Here is a 17,003-nt window from a genome sequence, read left to right on the forward strand (position 1 = left end):
TGCCCAGCCTGTATTTGTTTTAATCTACATAAGAATAGAATTGTGCTTTTTTTCTTTAAGTTGTATGACAGTAAACATGTTATACAACTTGCCTTTTTTTACTCAAATACTTCAGACGTTCTCTGTGTAAATACTTTACCTCATTACATACATTGTGTTCTATAGCATAGATGGACATTAAATTTTTTTACAATTCCTCTAGTGATGAATATTTTGGAGATCTCTTTTTCCCATTCCATATAAATACTTCAGCAAAAATACATCTATCCTTTTGCGTGTATGTGTTCCCATAAGGCAAAGTTCTAGAAGTGAAACTATTTAAAATAATATGCACATTTTAAATTTGAAAATTTGTTGACTAAGTTCTGTCTAGAAAGGATATATACCAATTTGTAGTTCTAAGTTTCTGAAAGTACCTGTTTTCTACACATCTGCCAACAGTGCATATTACTGGTCTTTTATGGTTTTATCCATCTGATATGCAAAAAGTTATTGTTATTATTTGTATGTTTCTTGAACTTCTGTGAGAATAAGCAGCTTTTCATACATTTCAGGTATTTCATGATCTTCTCATTCTTATTTGCTTTTTATTTACATCAGTTTGTTACAATATCTAATTGAAAGTTCAAGTTTTATCAGTCATAATCTTTCTCCAGTTCCATAGTTTACCCATTTTAAAGATAGCTGTCTCAGTTGCTTTATACAAATTGACCCAAAATTCAGCTTGATAGTTTAAACCAAGGATTATTTGACACAGGCCAGTTTGCCACATGCCAAATCACAGAGTGACCAATTTATTGAGATTTGAAGAATTTTCTCACATTATTATTTATATCAAACAATAATGTGAGAAAATTCTTCAAGAGTAACCTTTGGTTGCAAAATAGCTAATATGAACTATGCTCAGTTTGTTAAGGTTTTATTCTTTTCTTAAAAATTTTTTTGAGACACGATCTGGCTCTGTTGCTGGGGCTAGAGTGCAGTAGTGTCATCATAGCTCACTGCGACCCCAAACTCTTGGGCTCAAGAGATTCTCCTGCCCCAGCATTCCAAGTAGCTGGGACTACAGGTGCACACCACCACGCCCAGCTAGTTTTTCTATTTTTTGTAGAGACAGAGTCTCACTCTTGCCCAGGCTGGTCTTGAACTTCTGGCCTCAAGCAGTCCTCCCACCTGAGCCTCCCAAAGTGGTAGGATTATAGGCATGAGCCATTGCATCATGCCTGTTAAGGTTTTATTCTGACTGTAACTGTGGGTGGGGTAGGTGATAATACAAGATAGTAAGATTGTACTTAGAGGAAAGCCTGTTCATTGTATCACTACTATACTAAAGCATTGAAAATTTTGAATCAGTTTTGCAAATTTTCTATGAAATTGATTTTTGGAAATTGCCCCATCTGGAGCAGTTCTCAGGTATGGCTGGCAGGGGCCCAAGGGTTGGGGGAAAGTGTCTCAGAATTTCTAGGAGGCAAAGTGTGGTTTGAAAAAACATCAATTGATATAGCTTCTTAATATAACTTTATATTTGGAAAATTTAGAAAATGCCTGTTAATACAAATTTTAGAAAATAAGATTATATAAAGGTGTCTTAGTAGAAATATACAGAAGACGTAGGAATGCAGTCATATAGTTATTCTCAGTATAGAGAAAGAAGGTATTTTTATATATGTTTGTTAAAATTGAGTGTTATACAGTTCAGAAATACTCATCTAAGCAACCGTATACTTAACACAAATTCCCTAACAAATTGCTCCCTTCTCCCAAATAACCATATAAATAATCAAGCAATATAAACTGAGGGGGAATTAGGTCTCTAAGAAACAGTTTATAAAGTCTGTCAGTTCATTAATGACTGTCCAGATTCATTCCCTGAAACACAAACTCCAGTTCTTCCCGAATAATGAGCCGTTGTCACGGTTCCAGTCGCAGAGTTGGCAGAATTCCTGCTAACCTTAGCTTACCCGCTCTCATTTCTCATTTATATCATGTCCTATTTATTCCAGCCAAGAAGATAAAAATTACTTCCTAGCCCTCAGTGACATAGTTCCATAAATCCCCACATAAACATGTGGCAAAGCAGACAAACCAAAAGAGCCAATTCATTAACATTAGTAAATTCATGGTAGTCTGAGAGCAAGTGGCCAAGTTATTTGTCTGCTTCAGAAAGTCATTCCACAGATGTTTATGGAGTGTCTTTTTTTGCCAGACTAGGAGTGGGGGGTACAGCCCTCACCCCACAGACTCTGGCAGGATGCTAATTTGTGTACCTTCCCTTACATTTCCATAAAGAAATAAACCCCAATACCAAACAGGGAGCAGAGTCTCAAGCCCCCTTCCTTGATAAACCTGCCACCTCAGGTTACCTGTCCTGAGCTTTTACTTTTCTACAGTAGTAAATAACAGTCTTTTTAAGGTTTAATTGCCATTTAAAATATGTAGCAGATTTCAACATGGACTTGTAGTTTCTCCTTTCAGCATTACCAACTTTGCACCTGCTGTGTATTTTTTTTTTATTATGTCTAGTTTCTGTGTTTCTATAAAACTCACTCCTTCCTCATCAGTAGCTTTTCACCCAAACTAGAAAGTAGGTAGTCGGCATTCTTATAAAAACCTGGTGGCCTCATTTCTTTTTCTTGCAGGTATTCTTCTCCTAAATTGGGTGATATCTATCCATTCATTTACTACAGAATTTGGGCCTTTAAGAGATCCCTGGTTTGTAGGGTTAAGTATTCCTCTCTCCTAGTAGCTCTTTCAGCCTTTTCGTGTTAAATTCATTTCACTTTTATCTGAAGTGCCATGGAGTTTGCCAGCCATAACTGCTTGTGGGGGGATTCTGGTGCTGTTTTGTATACCTGGATCTGACTCCTTCCACCATTTCCCTCTCCCCCATAAAAATATGAATCTTTTTTCTTACCCTACAGTAAAACAACACTCCTTATGGTATTTTAGACCCCTAATGTGTCTTTTTAGGCCCCAGTGCTCTTAAGCAGTCTCACCAAATACAGACATTATAAGCCAAATACCATTTTACACTTTCCTTAGTTCCTAGTGAATCTAGGTAGTGCGGCAGTTCCTTTCCAGACTCTCTAGGCTTCCTTTATTCTTGCTGTTCTGTATGTAGGCACATGTAATGTACAGGCAACATATCCTGACTTTAGAATCTTTCTTGTCCACCTGCTCACCTCAGGCTTCTTGGAAGATTATATTGATCATGAAGATCATGTTGGTCAGGAAGCTAAGCCCAAAGAGAAGGCATAAGTCTGTGGACCTCACATTAATGCCCACATTAAATGGATATCTTTAGTTCATTAAGTACCAGATTAGTTGGCTTTTTCCAAGATACTTTAACGATATCCTTTTTGCTCTTTTTATCCCCTGTACTTGATGATATATGCTTCTGTAAGCCTCAAACACTCAGTATTTTTTCCATGTATTAACGCCATAATGATCTCTGATGTTAGTACAGACTCTTTATTCATCATGGCACGTGCAGCACATTAGCACCAAAAAATTAGACCATAATGCAACAATAGCTTATTGAAAACATCCATAAATATCTCATAAAAGCTTAGAATTTCCTTAAGACAGTAACATCACTTCTAAAGAGCTTTCGTCTGTTCCCTAGAAAGAATGACAAAATATTTAAGACTTAACATGGTTCTGTATATAATAAACTGTGGTTCTTTATGCTAGGTGGTTTTAAATTTATTTAGGTAAGCACCTTTTTTATATTCATACCTCACAAATGGAGCCTTTTATCATTTATAATGTTGTTGTTGCCAGTTTAGTAAATGAGATGGTTTATGAGCACTGTTCATCAATGGAATGAATGGCTTTCATATTATTTGGCACCTAGTTAAACTGTAAATTTTAAATTACCTTTTTATACATGCTCTTTTCCCCCCATTGTGTTGTTTTTCCTTATTCAGCTGATGATTTGCTGTTAACTGAGTAACTTACCTTGTTTCCCCCCACCCTCCACTGCCACCTAAGATGGAGGAAAGGAAGTGCTGTCCATGCACCAGATCCTCCTCTACCTGCTTCGGTGCAGCAAGGCCCTGGTGCCCGAGGAGGAGATTGCCAACATGCTTCAGTGGGAGGAGCTTGAGTGGCAGAAATATGCAGAAGAATGCAAAGGCATGATTGTCACCAACCCTGGGACGGTATGTTCTGGTGTCTGTACATTCAGTGGCTCAATCACCTTCTCTTGCAGGTTTGACTATTTCACAAAAATGATAATAGCACATTTTAAAAGCTTTAGGTACTCATTGCTTCTTGCCCTTGTGAGTAATTTTTCCTTTAAATATTTAGGAAATAAGAAAAATGTTATAATTTAGGCATATTTAGTAGTAAATTCACCTGATTAGTAAATTTATTGTCTGAATATTTGCACATTTTAATGCATTTAGCAAATTGCCTTCCAGAAAGGCTATATAATTTATACTCTGACTATGAGCATATGAGAGTACCGACTTCCCTGCTTATATCAGTTTAAAGGAAAAAACTTTGCCTATTTGATAGGGGCAAAAATATATTGTTTAGTTTAGTTTGTATTTATTTTGGTTTCTAATGAAAATTGATATTTTAAATGTTTATTGGCCATTCATGTTTTCTTTTGATAATTGCTTACTAGCTGATTTGTCCTTTTTTATTGATCCTTTACCATGATTATTATGTATATTTCTCATTTCTTTTATTTGCTTCTTAAATCTTTTATCTTAAAAATTAAACTTTTAATGTTAATTTTTGAAGCAAAAATATAAAAATTAAAAACAGAATTAAAAGATAACCAGTTCTCTTATATAAAATTAGCATTTTCTTTATATCAGATAATTTTTTCTCTAAAATATTTTGTTTCATAAAATAGTTATATATTGGCATCTTATCAGTATAAAAATTTTCAGAAATGGAGAATTAAAGTATTTCCATATAAAGAAACAGAATAATCTATTTAAACAAAGCTGCTGTTTTTTAAAGAGCTGCCAATTGTTTAATAGCCTTGGTTCATAAAATAAAAACTCTGGATCCATTATGACAGGAACATCTGCACAAACAAAATGTTGCTATTTGCAAATGAAACATTCCAGCTAGTATGGATTATTTTAAACAAATCCAGAAAATGAAATTGTTTAATAAAAATATGTTTAAACATTAAACTTGTTTAAAACCAGAAAATCATACATTTTTTACAGTTTTACTGTTAAGCCACATAAACAATTACTAAAGTAACTTTAAAAGGAATATGTAAATAGTGGCACTATGAGAGTAAGATTGCGAATTTTAATTTTCTTCTTTAAGCAGTTACATATATTTATATTCCTCCTCTCAGGTTTAGAGCTGGATCAGAGGATGGGGTGATGGTGCGAGATGTACATTTTCATCTTGGTTGTTCCACTTGAAGAGTTCTATGTTCTACAGTAGACATTTTGGGAGCATGTTCACCCTAGGTTTCCTTCTATGGCATAGTTAAGTTTTCCTGAAATCCAAGAATCAGTTGGAGAGCTTTTTAAAAAATTAAAAATTTAAAAAATACTGTAGGATGCCCTGACTGACCCTATCCTGTATGCTTTAGGCAGTGGGGCCCAGGAATCTGTAGTTTAAAAATAAATCCCCAGGTGCTTCTAATTCATCCATTGCTTGTTTTAGAACCAGTGGCATAGATAACATTTGCTGTCACCATGATCACCATTCAACTAATTTGTTGAGGGACTAGTATGTGAGCCAGGTGCCGGTGAAGTTTGTTTATTATATATGATGCTTGCCCAGGTGGAAACCCAAGGTGTATACATATGTAAGGAGTCTTTGATGAATTGTTGAGCCAATGGACCAGTCAGTGAAGCCTGTAGTTTTAGGAGAGATCACTGGGCCAAGCTTGCCAGGGATGCTTCATAAGTCTTGCAGTAACGTCTCTAAGGAATTGAGAAATTGTATAAATTATTGTCATGATTAAATGTCCATACTTGAGATGGTGTAAGGCCAGTTTTGAAGATAGTTAGGAAACCAGACTAGTCAGGATGCAAGGTTATATTGGAAAATAATCAGAAATAAATTAGGAAAGGTAAGTTTGGGTGTCAGGCTTAGGAAAATGTTGAAGTTAATTCTTTTTTAGTATTTATCTAGATATGTTTAAAGAAGGAAAAAAATCCTGAAAACTCAGTATTATGCAAACAGCCTTTTATTACATTCTTTTGGGAAGTGTGCAAGTTACTCGAGGACAAAGTAGGCATGACGCTATGTTTCATCTTCTGTGGTACTTGCTTTGAAAGATTGCCCAATGGCAAGAATATTGGGAAATTTATTAAATTTTTCAAGCCATTATGGTCATATTAAATACTTTATTGCTGCAAAACTTAAAGGAATTAATCTTTCTCCCTAAGCTCTTTGACTCTGCCAGAGAATACTTTGGTCATTAGTGAGAATGTTTTTTATCCTTACAAAAAGATGGTATGATAAATGTTATAGGGTGTGGCCAAAGTCTAGAACTTATTTCATTCCCCACCACCCTCAAATTTAAAGATACTGTGGATATTTTAAATCACTATTTCCTCTGTTGATACCATAGCATGGTGTTTAAAATCACAGAAACATGAATAATTCAATAGCATTCTTCTATTGCACAATTCCTCCTTTAAAAATGTAGCCTGCTGTTTTGATGCACAAAATAATGAAAGCAATTCTTAGACCTAAATAACATGTTGTTACTGTGGATGGGCACTTAAATAATTTTTTATTAGGTTGCATGTGAACAAAATGTTTTGCATTTTTAATTTTGAGAGCAAAGGCCAACTTTTCAGGATACTAGTGAAATTTTGATTATTAAATGACATTTAAATATTCTTTGAAAACTGTAAGTTTGAGTTGTTTTCTAACTAATGTGGACAAATTCACACGAATCTATCTTCTTTGTCACCTAGTTGGATTTGCCAGATGGCTGACCAGGGCTACAGTTGTAGGTAGGGTGACGAGCTTGTCCCAGTGGCTGGGGACTTTCCTGGTTTTAGCTTGAAACTGCTCTGCCCTGAACAAATCAGGCCTCCAACCAGACTATAGTTGTTGGCCATTGTTGTGGGACAGAATGAAGCTTATTGACCTTTGTGTGAATCAGTCCTACAGCCTTAGCCTCTAAAGCAACTGAGCCGAAAAGCCCCCAATCTGCTAGTAAGATTTGACTCTCTAACTAGGGACTGCCCTGAGGGTTGATTATAAACAAGGAGGTTGCTAAAACATATTCTCCTCGGTTTTACCTTTTTTCACCAATTTAAGCTTTCAGGATGAAATGCATTTCACAAATGGTCCAGAAGGAATGAGCCATTCACTTCTTTCTTTGTTAGACATGAAGAAAAAAACCATATGAGGCTCTCTGTTAAAATACAAAAATGTCCTACATGGACATAATAAGAGAAGGTTATTAACTATTTGGTCTTTGTACCGCCATACCTTCTAATTTAAAGGTGTAGAATTAAAGGAATACACAAGGTTCGCTGAGAACTAATAGGGAAAAAAAAACTTTAATAGACTGCATCTGTCTGTGCATCCTGAATACAAGTAAGCTATTCATTTGTAATGTGAAATTAAAGCAGAACAAGCCAGCGCATCTTTTTCCTGTGATGTGGACTCCTTTCCCTGTGCCTTTGGAGAGGTTAAGGAAAAGTTTTATCTGACTGGGTGTCCTTTTAAAAGTTTAATTTTTAAAGGTTTCTATGTGGACTGCAAAAAAGGACAGAATCATTGTTCATTATGCCAAATGGCTTAGACTCATTTACAGGGATGACATTATAGTTTTTGGATAGTATAGCTGCTATGATTAAAGGGTTTTAAATGACCTTTTCCCTTTGGGGACAAGGCTTTCCTAGAAAAAAATCTGATTAATTTTTCCCTACTTAGGTTAAAGTCAATACTTAAAGACTTCTAATGGGAATAAATGGCTTTGATTTTTTTCTCTAGAAACCAAGTTCTGTCCGTATCGATCAACTGGATCGTGAACAGTTCAACCCCGATGTGATTACTTTTCCGATTATCGTCCACTTTGGGATACGCCCTGCACAGTTGAGTTATGCAGGAGACCCACAGTAAGATATTTCTCAGTGTTTGTCTTAGCCAATTTCACCTTCTACTAACAGCTGAATTAGCAGAGGAATACCCTTTAGTGGATATTTTCCTTTTTAAAAATTAAGAACTGAAACGATTAGCCATGCTTCCAAATTTAGGTTACCAAATAAAACAATTTTGGTAGCTTTTGAAGAATTATTTTCTCTACATATTTGACTGAAAGAAATTATTATATAATAGAATATCCTTGGAAATATTGGTTAACATGAGTCCTGTATGTTTTTAAACTTTAAGGAACTTTTCATTTATTGGTCATTATAATAATTATTATTATTTTTTATTTTTTCAGTGCCCTCTAGAGGAAAGTAGCATCATATTGGTTCCTAGCACTGCCGAATTTATGCAGAGTTCTATTTTTGGGGGCATCTTAATAAGAACTCAAGATCCCATGCAGAGTCAAGGGTTGTGTTCGAAGTAGGATCCATGACTTCTGACTCTTAGGATTGATGTACTTTCCACATTTGGGTTTTTTCAACTGGCATGTTAGTGTTTTTCTGGGAGAAGATGAGGATGTGTGGGAATGGAGATAGTACCATTATATTCTTTAGGACTGTTTGGATTTCCTACCTTCTTAAACAAACAGTTTCCTCACTTAATTTTTTTAAAAAGGATTCATAATGGGAGAGAAGGGAATGGGAGATTTTCAATTCATAAATACAGTTCTGGCTGACATATATTAGAAGAGGCTAAAGGGTTTTGTTCTTTTTTTTCCCCCTTTGGATAAAAGTATGAAGCAGTGAACCAGGCACTGTGTAAGTACTTCTTTCTTTCCTCCATTCTCTAAAAAAATGTTATCAAAAAAGCAGAGGCCAAGTGAAGGCCAAGTTAAGCCCAAGAAAGGAGTAGTTTTAATATGACAGAAAATCTTTTGAAAATCCCTTTTTGTCAGAAAAATGTTAGTAGAATGTGATTAGGCTCTCGTGGACTCTCAGATGGCAGGACTGCGAATTGATAAAGAACTGCATATTCTCTTCATTTCCAGGACGCTTTAACAGTATCCTTTAGACTGGTCGAGGTTATAACAAATTTGACTACAACAAATATGCTTGTTTTTGTCATGGTATAAATAAATCGGTATATGCCATTTGTTTTTTCCCCTCTCCAGTGGAAAAATGAATGAAACTTTGTAGCTTGGGTATTGGCCCAAATGGGGATCTCTATTCTAATACTCTTCAACTTTTACTTTTGGTGTAGGTAGTTCAGAGACCGACAGTCTCCCTATTAAGGAAGGGATCTTTCTTTCAACAAACATCAGAAAGTACATATTTAAATAAAATATGTCATTTTCAAAGAGGTAACAATGAGCAACAGGAGATGTTTCCATTGGTTAAAGTGTTTTTGTGTGTCTTCTTTGGAATTCTTTCCAGAGGTTCATTTATAGTCACACCTGATTTTCAATCCAAATAAGCAACAATCAACTTAATCACCAGGTTCCAGTTGATTCTTGGCCATCCTGCCCCTCAACCCAAAAATCATATTCTTCCTTAGAATGATGGTTTGCTGCCATTAAGGATATTCAAAAGAATGTAATGTATGATTAAGCAGACCTATTAAAATAACTGATTTTATTGCACTTTAGATTCACCTTCTCTTTGTCTAAGATATTTGTCTGTCCTTTTCCTTAGGTATCAGAAACTGTGGAAGAGTTATGTGAAACTTCGCCACCTCCTAGCAAATAGTCCCAAAGTCAAACAAACTGACAAACAGAAGCTGGCACAGAGAGAGGTTGGTATTGAACCCCATTCCTTCGTGATTAATGGTGATACATTTCAGATTTATGTCAAGATTGTTGAATTATACTATACTTCTAGAATAAGATAGAAGAATCTTTTAAAAATCATACTTTAATCTCTTCCTCACAATATTATACTGATTTGATTTTTTTTATATCTTTTAGTATGTAAAGGAGCATTTTTATGCCTAAAAAGACCAGTTTCTTAATGGATTACTATCACTGGGTATCGGATATACCTCTTATAGAAATTAAAGAAAGCTTAAAATTTGCTAAATCAGCCTTTTATCTTAGATTGCACATTATACAACATTGGATCTTACTGAGATTTCTTAGTCTTAAGGTTGTAAAAAGTCTGCCAGTTTAGTAGGGTGAACTTACATTGTAAGGTTCTATATCCCAAATTCCATATTTCTTTACTTATGGGTAGAAATATCCCTGGATTCCAGGATCACATATATTTTAGTTTCAATTTTTTTTTTTTTTTTTTTGAGACAGAGTCTCACTCTATTGCCCGGGGTAGAGTGTGGTGGTGTTATCATAGCTTACTGCAACCTCAGACACTTGGGCTCAGGTGATCCTCCTGCCTCCGCCTTACGAGTAGCTGGGACTACAAGTGCACACCACCACATCCAGCTAATTTTTGTATTTTTTTTAGAGACAAAAATCTTGCTGTGTTGCTCAGGCTGGTCTCAAACTCTCGGCTTCAAGCAATCCTGCTGCCTTGGCCTCCCAAAGTGTTAGGATTACAGGTGTGAGCCACTGTGCCTGGCCTGTGTTTTAGTTTTAATTTTAAGGATAAGCGGATTCACTATCAACATAGATTTTTTTCTCAGTGAGGGTTTATTCTGCTGTAATATAAGAGCACTAAGAAGCTAGGGAGAGTATTTAAATTCCAGCATTGTCACTTACTGTGCCTTGAACCAGTCAGACTCTTTAGAAAGGAGGGAACTAAGGCTGAGTGGCTGACTGAAATGTCCATCTGTTGGTGCACACAAGGAGAAAGGTGGTTGTGTGGACTTCTGAAATACTACATATAATGTTCCTCCGATGATATTTGGTTTGTAGTAGGAGCTTAATCAATGGTGGAGGTGATGGTGGATGTGTTGATGGTTCCTATTGTTATTGTGAATTCCTATGAGGTTTTTACTAAATTGCATGTAAGTATAAAATTGTTTTTTATAATTAACTATTTGAAGAGCAGTGAAAGGGAAGGGTTAATTCCTGATTACATCTTATAGGTGAAGTTTTGGATCATTGTCTTTTTAAAAATAAGATGTTCCCTTATGTAGCGCGAGTTTTTGTGAGAGTTTAGCAAATTAGAAGGCAACTTTTAGAATTACGTGGTTTGCAGGTTAATTTACGGACTGTCTTAGATGTAAATGCTTAACATAGGCCTGATATAAACATAATTTTTACATGCCAGTTTCAAATCCCAAACATGACTTCTTTTTTTTCATCATGAAGAAAAGGCATATGAAAGAGCATATTTTGTTCAAATATGTCAGAATGGTAGATTTGGTTTAGATTTTTTCTAATCTAGTTACTGGGAAAGGCTGCCTTATACTTAAGGCTGTGAGTATCCTGGCCTCCATTTTAATAAAATATTGTAATTTTGTGCGAAGAGATTTGCACACCTGAATGTAAGGGTAATGCTAAATGAATCTAGCTTATTTTCTAATGCTTGATATTTAGCTTAATATTGCTTTAAAAACGTTGGGTTACTCATCATAATGAATTCTTTTCTAGGAAGCACTCCAAAAAATACGACAGAAGAATACAATGAGGCGAGAAGTAACAGTGGAGCTAAGTAGCCAAGGATTCTGGAAAACTGGCATCCGTTCTGACGTCTGTCAGGTGATGATGCTTCTAAGAACACAATTATGGCCATACATTTCTTCCTTTAAAAGGCATTTGGCATTGAGATTTTCATAATTGAGAAATTTCTATAGAGCATACTTCCTTGAGACTAAATGGAACACCAATCATAAATTGTTTTCTATCATTCAGGTTTTGTTCTTGTTTTTTGTTGTGGTGCTCTGTGTATGTGTGTGTGTTTTGCATTTGTGGGTGTTGAGGGGAGGAGCTTACTTAATAGTGTTAAAGTCAGTCTCTTCACTTTGATTGAAGACAAATCTATCCTTTGAATGCACCTGCCTATTTGTAGCACATATATAGGTGCTTGTACAAAAGAGATATTCCAGTAGCCATGTAGGTAGATTCCTAATGTGTACGTACTTTCTGGATTGATGACTCAAATTTGTACTGCAATTTGTATTGTAGAGAACTGAAGGCATTAATGAACAGAAACAGTATATAGTTCATATTTGAACCAAATGGCAATATATTTTCCTTGGGTGAACTCAGTAGAGAAACATTTCAGCTATATGTAACTGACTCACTAATAAGTATCTTTGTTTTTCCTATGGTGGAATTTAACCTGCTTAAAGATCCCTAAAACCAACATATTCTTTGGTTCTGCACCTGATTCTTTTGTCATGATTGATATTGGATGCACTCCATGGGAATTACAGTAAAGGAAATGAGTACACAGGCTAGGGTTAGGTAATGTAATTTGCTATGTTCAGACTTTTGGAAGAATACTTCCAGGCTTCCACTTATCTATTTTGGTGATAGCATGTGTTATAATAAGTTCAGACAATATACTCTTAGGTGTACATTTCATCATTATGATTAAAAAAAAGTTGGCATTTAATGGGGTTTCATCCTATAAATAAAAATATCGCTATACGTTTTATTTACTAAGTGATGTCCAGAATGATTTTTGTGACAGGATGAACTGCTGTTGATGCAGTGTTGCTAAATAATAATTATATTTGAGGATAATAGTCATCTGGAGTGTAGCCAGCTACATTCACCAAGTCTTTTGCCAGTCAGTTATTTTGCCAGTTGACCAATATTTTATTACTGTCAGTACTTTAAGATGGGAATATTTTACTTCTGTTGATTGTTTTTCAGGGCCATTTGAAGCCCACTCAGTTTTTCTGTTTGCTGCTGTCTTGCTGAAACCAACATAATGTCATCCTAAGATAGACATCAGAAGTCAATGAGCAGAGTGATAAGTCAGAGTTGATTGTTTAAGAAATCATAAAATTGTGGAGCATTAAGAACTGACAGACACCAGAGAGACCTACTGTACTGATTTCTGAACTTGTGTTTTTGTTCCACTTCAAAATATTTTTTTCATACAGAACGCTTATGGATCCCTACTTTGTCAAAACATAAAAAATAACTGACTGGTGGTTGATGGGTGTGGAGGGAGTATCTGGTTTACTTGGTTTCTCCCACACCCCATGTAGTAGTTTCTAAGGCAGTTTTGTTCCACTGAATGCAATCTTGTTTTTAAAGCCCTTTTTTTTCTTTTGGTAAGACAAATAGGGATGCTGAATTATATGTTCAGTGCAGTTTTGCATTCTTCAGCTTTATCACAGATGTCTTCCTCTATTCTTCAGCTAGATAAGAAGCAGCTTGAGGACAAGGCTGTCTTGTCTCTCTGTATATTATATTCTACATTCTGTTTTTGAGGTTGGTAGGCAAAAGGACTCAGTCAGTTCCCTTGACTAACTGGTGGGAGAAAATGGATCCTGATTAAACCCTGCCAAGGTGAATACTTAATGATCTAATAATAGTTCCTCCCTCTGTAGAACTCTCACTCTTGCAAAGAGAACTTCCATTTGTTTAGAAACCATGCTTCTATTCCCTGGTCCTCCTAATGGAAGTCTTTCTAATAATAGTTCCTCCCTCTGTAGAACTCTCACTCTTCCAAAGAGAACTTCCATTTGTTTAGAAGCTGTGCTTCTATTCTCTGGTCCTCCTAATGGAAGTCTTTTTAAAAGTTCAGTAAAATTATCCTCACATGTAAATCACTTGATAAAGAATGTAAATTGCTGTCTGTGAGTTCATATACTGAATACAGAAGGAATTGCTTTATGGTTTGTAAAAAAAAAAGTCTGCATATAAATGAATGAAAATGAGCCAGCTAGCTACCTGAGAAGTCAATAGAAGCGGAAGACAAAGAAATCTTAGCACGGTGGCAATGCAGGGGCTGGGAATAGACTATTAAAACCAAAACCAAAACCAGAAAACCCCTGTGCTTGGTGAAATAGATCCTTACCCACCAAAATCTAATTATCGTGGAGGCATTCTGGAGCTCTCAATCTTACGTGAACAGATGAAGTATCTGTTTATCTTGACATTAAATATTATCTCACCATCAATGACAATTCTTGGGGTTATGAAAGTAAAATTGTTACCTATATGGAGCTTAAAACATCCACATACAGAAACGCTACCTTGAGAGAATTTGGAGGTGTTATTCATCAACTCATTCATTACACAAGAGCAAATTTTCATTTGCACCTAGTTCAAATTTTAAATGCAAAAACCTAAAGGTAAAAATGATTAAGGGGAGAATGGCAAAAGTAAATTAACTTAATTGTCTTTTGGCTCAAAATGAATATATTTGCAAGGACTATTTTTATTGTCTTTATTTATACCCTTCCTTGTTTCAGAATGGTTCTGAGGTGGTAATTCTTTTTATAAAAGTAGAAGTAAATAAGCCACATGACTGAAAGCCATGGACTCCACAGTGAAGACTGTTAAATCCATTACACCTTCATTCCTTAGTCCTTTACTATTCTCACTTAGCTTTCTCTTGGGCTGTCTTATTGCATATCAAAGGCCAGAAGTCTTCCTTTCTGCTGTTATCTTACAGAAAACCTTTGATAAATATAGAGCTTCCAGGTGCATTTTAACTAAGAGTGTTTGCCACAGATGATATTTTATCTCTTCCTAGATTTTTTGTGTTTTAAAATTCTCAGGTATTTTTACATGCATCGCACAAAGGTTCTGAACAACAGTTGCCCTTAAGTTACTGATGTTTGCTGTACATTTTGTTTGAGTATTTTTTACCTTGAAATTACATAGGTAAACAATGGGAGTGACAAAGTCATTCCCTCTGTTTTTTTTTTTTTTTTTTTTTGGTAAAGAAATCAGATCAAATATCCTACCAAATAGTATTAATGATTAAACTTCTATGAGTATATTTTGGGGGCTATTTTAATCTTACTTCTGGGATAGGATAGTCTTTATTCCTATTGCATGGGTGTCTACCCACAAGTCACATATATGTTAACATTTTTTAATCTTATCCTAGAATAGATGTTTTCTTTTGGCATGTGTTCCTTGAATAAGCAGGTGGCATATCATAAAACAGTTTAAAACATTCAAACTAAATGAACTTTATATTTTTGGTAATGAAGAACAAGAATCTGATTGACTGGGAAATAGTCAGGTCTGTCTATAAACTGAATGCTTCGAATAATCCTGAATCCTATGAACAGATAAACTCATACTTAATTTTAAGAGAAAATAAAAGGTTGAGTGGCTTCTCTAAAATCCTTGAGAGTTTGTCTTTGTATTTGGTAGTATATGGATATGGAACCTACTGTTAATTAGTAATCATTGCTAGTAGGTTGCTGGCAAAAGCCTTGTGATGATATCTGGCTGAGACAGGAGATAAAACTGATGTGATGGGTCTAAGGTGGAGTGACCTCAGTATCAGCAGCTCCCTCTGTAAGTACACTTTCCCCAACCAGAGAAATAACCAAGGATTGTTAGGAAGTTAGAAAATTCTCCCTAGCGCCTCAGCCAATGTTAAGAGGAATGAAAACCTAGGGAGTGGGTGCTGTAGTCTATAATTGTATGTGAACTGAATGTGATTGTCACCATGTTTGGAGAGAAATTGTTTAAGGATTTTCTCTGTGTTGTTGACTTGTGTTAGAATGAATTTTGGGTAGTGTAGAAGAAAAAGCAGGAATCAAAACCTGAATCTGAGTCACCACCATGATGACTCAGAAGAGGAAGAAAAGCAACATGCTGCAATAGGATCTGTAATTTAAAAATCGAGTTTTGCACACCAAGGTTGAGTTGGTATCTTCTATAGAGATAGGTGCCAGGATCCTATGCTATACTGAGGAGGTGGTCCATGGAAATCAATAAACTGAATTACAAGATGTCAAAAAAGGAACAAATAATCTGCACCGTTATAGTCACATAACCAGTATGGGGGCGGGAGAGGGCGGGAATTGTAACTCCTTGAGATAAAAAAAGGAAGCATGGGTGCCTGGAGAACTACTGTTGGCCTTGAGGAGAGCTGAGTTGTGATGGTTGGTATTTGTATTGGGTGGACAGAGAGCTGTATTTGGACTCATTAATAAATGTGCTGTCTCCCTAGAGTGACTGTCTGGAATGGGATGGAAGGCCATCATGCATTGTCAAACTAACTGATAGTCTTGCTCAGTGATTTGTCAAGGAATCACTGAACAGTGAAAAATAACATCTCTAGGGATTAAGAGGCTTTGGACAAAAACTTAAAGAAAGTATTTTCTAAGTTAGAACTTTCTAGGGAGAAAAAAGAGGACTATCTAAGAGGCAAATGACTTCACAGATATTGTTAAAAAAGCTTTGCGTTTTGGACTACGTGAGATACTTGTTTTTGTTTTTTTAAACAGGAGATATAGTCCCGCTTGTGTAGGAAGGCAAGAAGATTTTGTTTAAAGGCTAACTGGCCTGACAGAGAATTATTAGTATTTTTACTATGAAAAATGTAAAACATATAAGGTTAGAGAGAAAAGTATAATGAACTCTTATGTACTTACCATTGAGCTTTAGCAGTTATGAGCAGCGTTTCTGTAATATGATCAATTTAGTCAGTGTTCACATTTTTCTGATTGTCTATTAAATTTCTTTTAGTCTGTTTGTTTGAATTGGGGTCCAAACAAGACCCATGTATTATGATTGGTTGCTATGTTTTAAATCTCTTTATTCTATAGGTTGTCATTCCATTTCTCCTTTTTTTTCCCCTTGCAAATATGTGTTGAAGAAACTGGATGTGTTCTGTAGAGTTCCTATGGTTTGGTCTAGATTTTGCTGATTGAAACTTTTATGGTGTCATTTACCATGTGCTTCTGCCCCTTGTATTTTTTATGGCCACACGTGGCCATTAAAGTTAAATGAAATTAAAAATTCAGTTTCCCAACATCAAATGCTGGTGAGGTTGTGGAGAGACAGGAACACTCTTACACTGCTGGTGGGACTGCAAATTAGTGCAACCTCTGTGGAAAAGAATTTGGAGATACCT

At 35.6% G+C, this 17,003-nt stretch overlaps 1 protein-coding gene across 1 annotated transcript in view; it reads left to right on the top strand.

Moving 5' to 3' along the window:
• DROSHA (drosha, ribonuclease type III) overlaps positions 1-17,003 on the top strand; it is a 133,318-nt gene that overhangs the window by 51,898 nt on the left and 64,417 nt on the right. Inside the window, exons 16-19 of the mRNA XM_012640536.1 lie at positions 3,994-4,163; positions 7,945-8,069; positions 9,735-9,834; positions 11,591-11,698. Of these exons, the coding sequence (XP_012495990.1) occupies positions 3,994-4,163; positions 7,945-8,069; positions 9,735-9,834; positions 11,591-11,698 (503 nt within the window). The remainder of the gene's footprint in view (positions 1-3,993; positions 4,164-7,944; positions 8,070-9,734; positions 9,835-11,590; positions 11,699-17,003) is intronic.

The sequence above is a fragment of the Propithecus coquereli genome, unplaced genomic scaffold (genome assembly GCF_000956105.1).
Source record: "Propithecus coquereli isolate 6110/MARCELLA unplaced genomic scaffold, Pcoq_1.0 Scaffold154, whole genome shotgun sequence".
NCBI classification, from domain to species: Eukaryota; Metazoa; Chordata; class Mammalia; order Primates; family Indriidae; genus Propithecus; species Propithecus coquereli.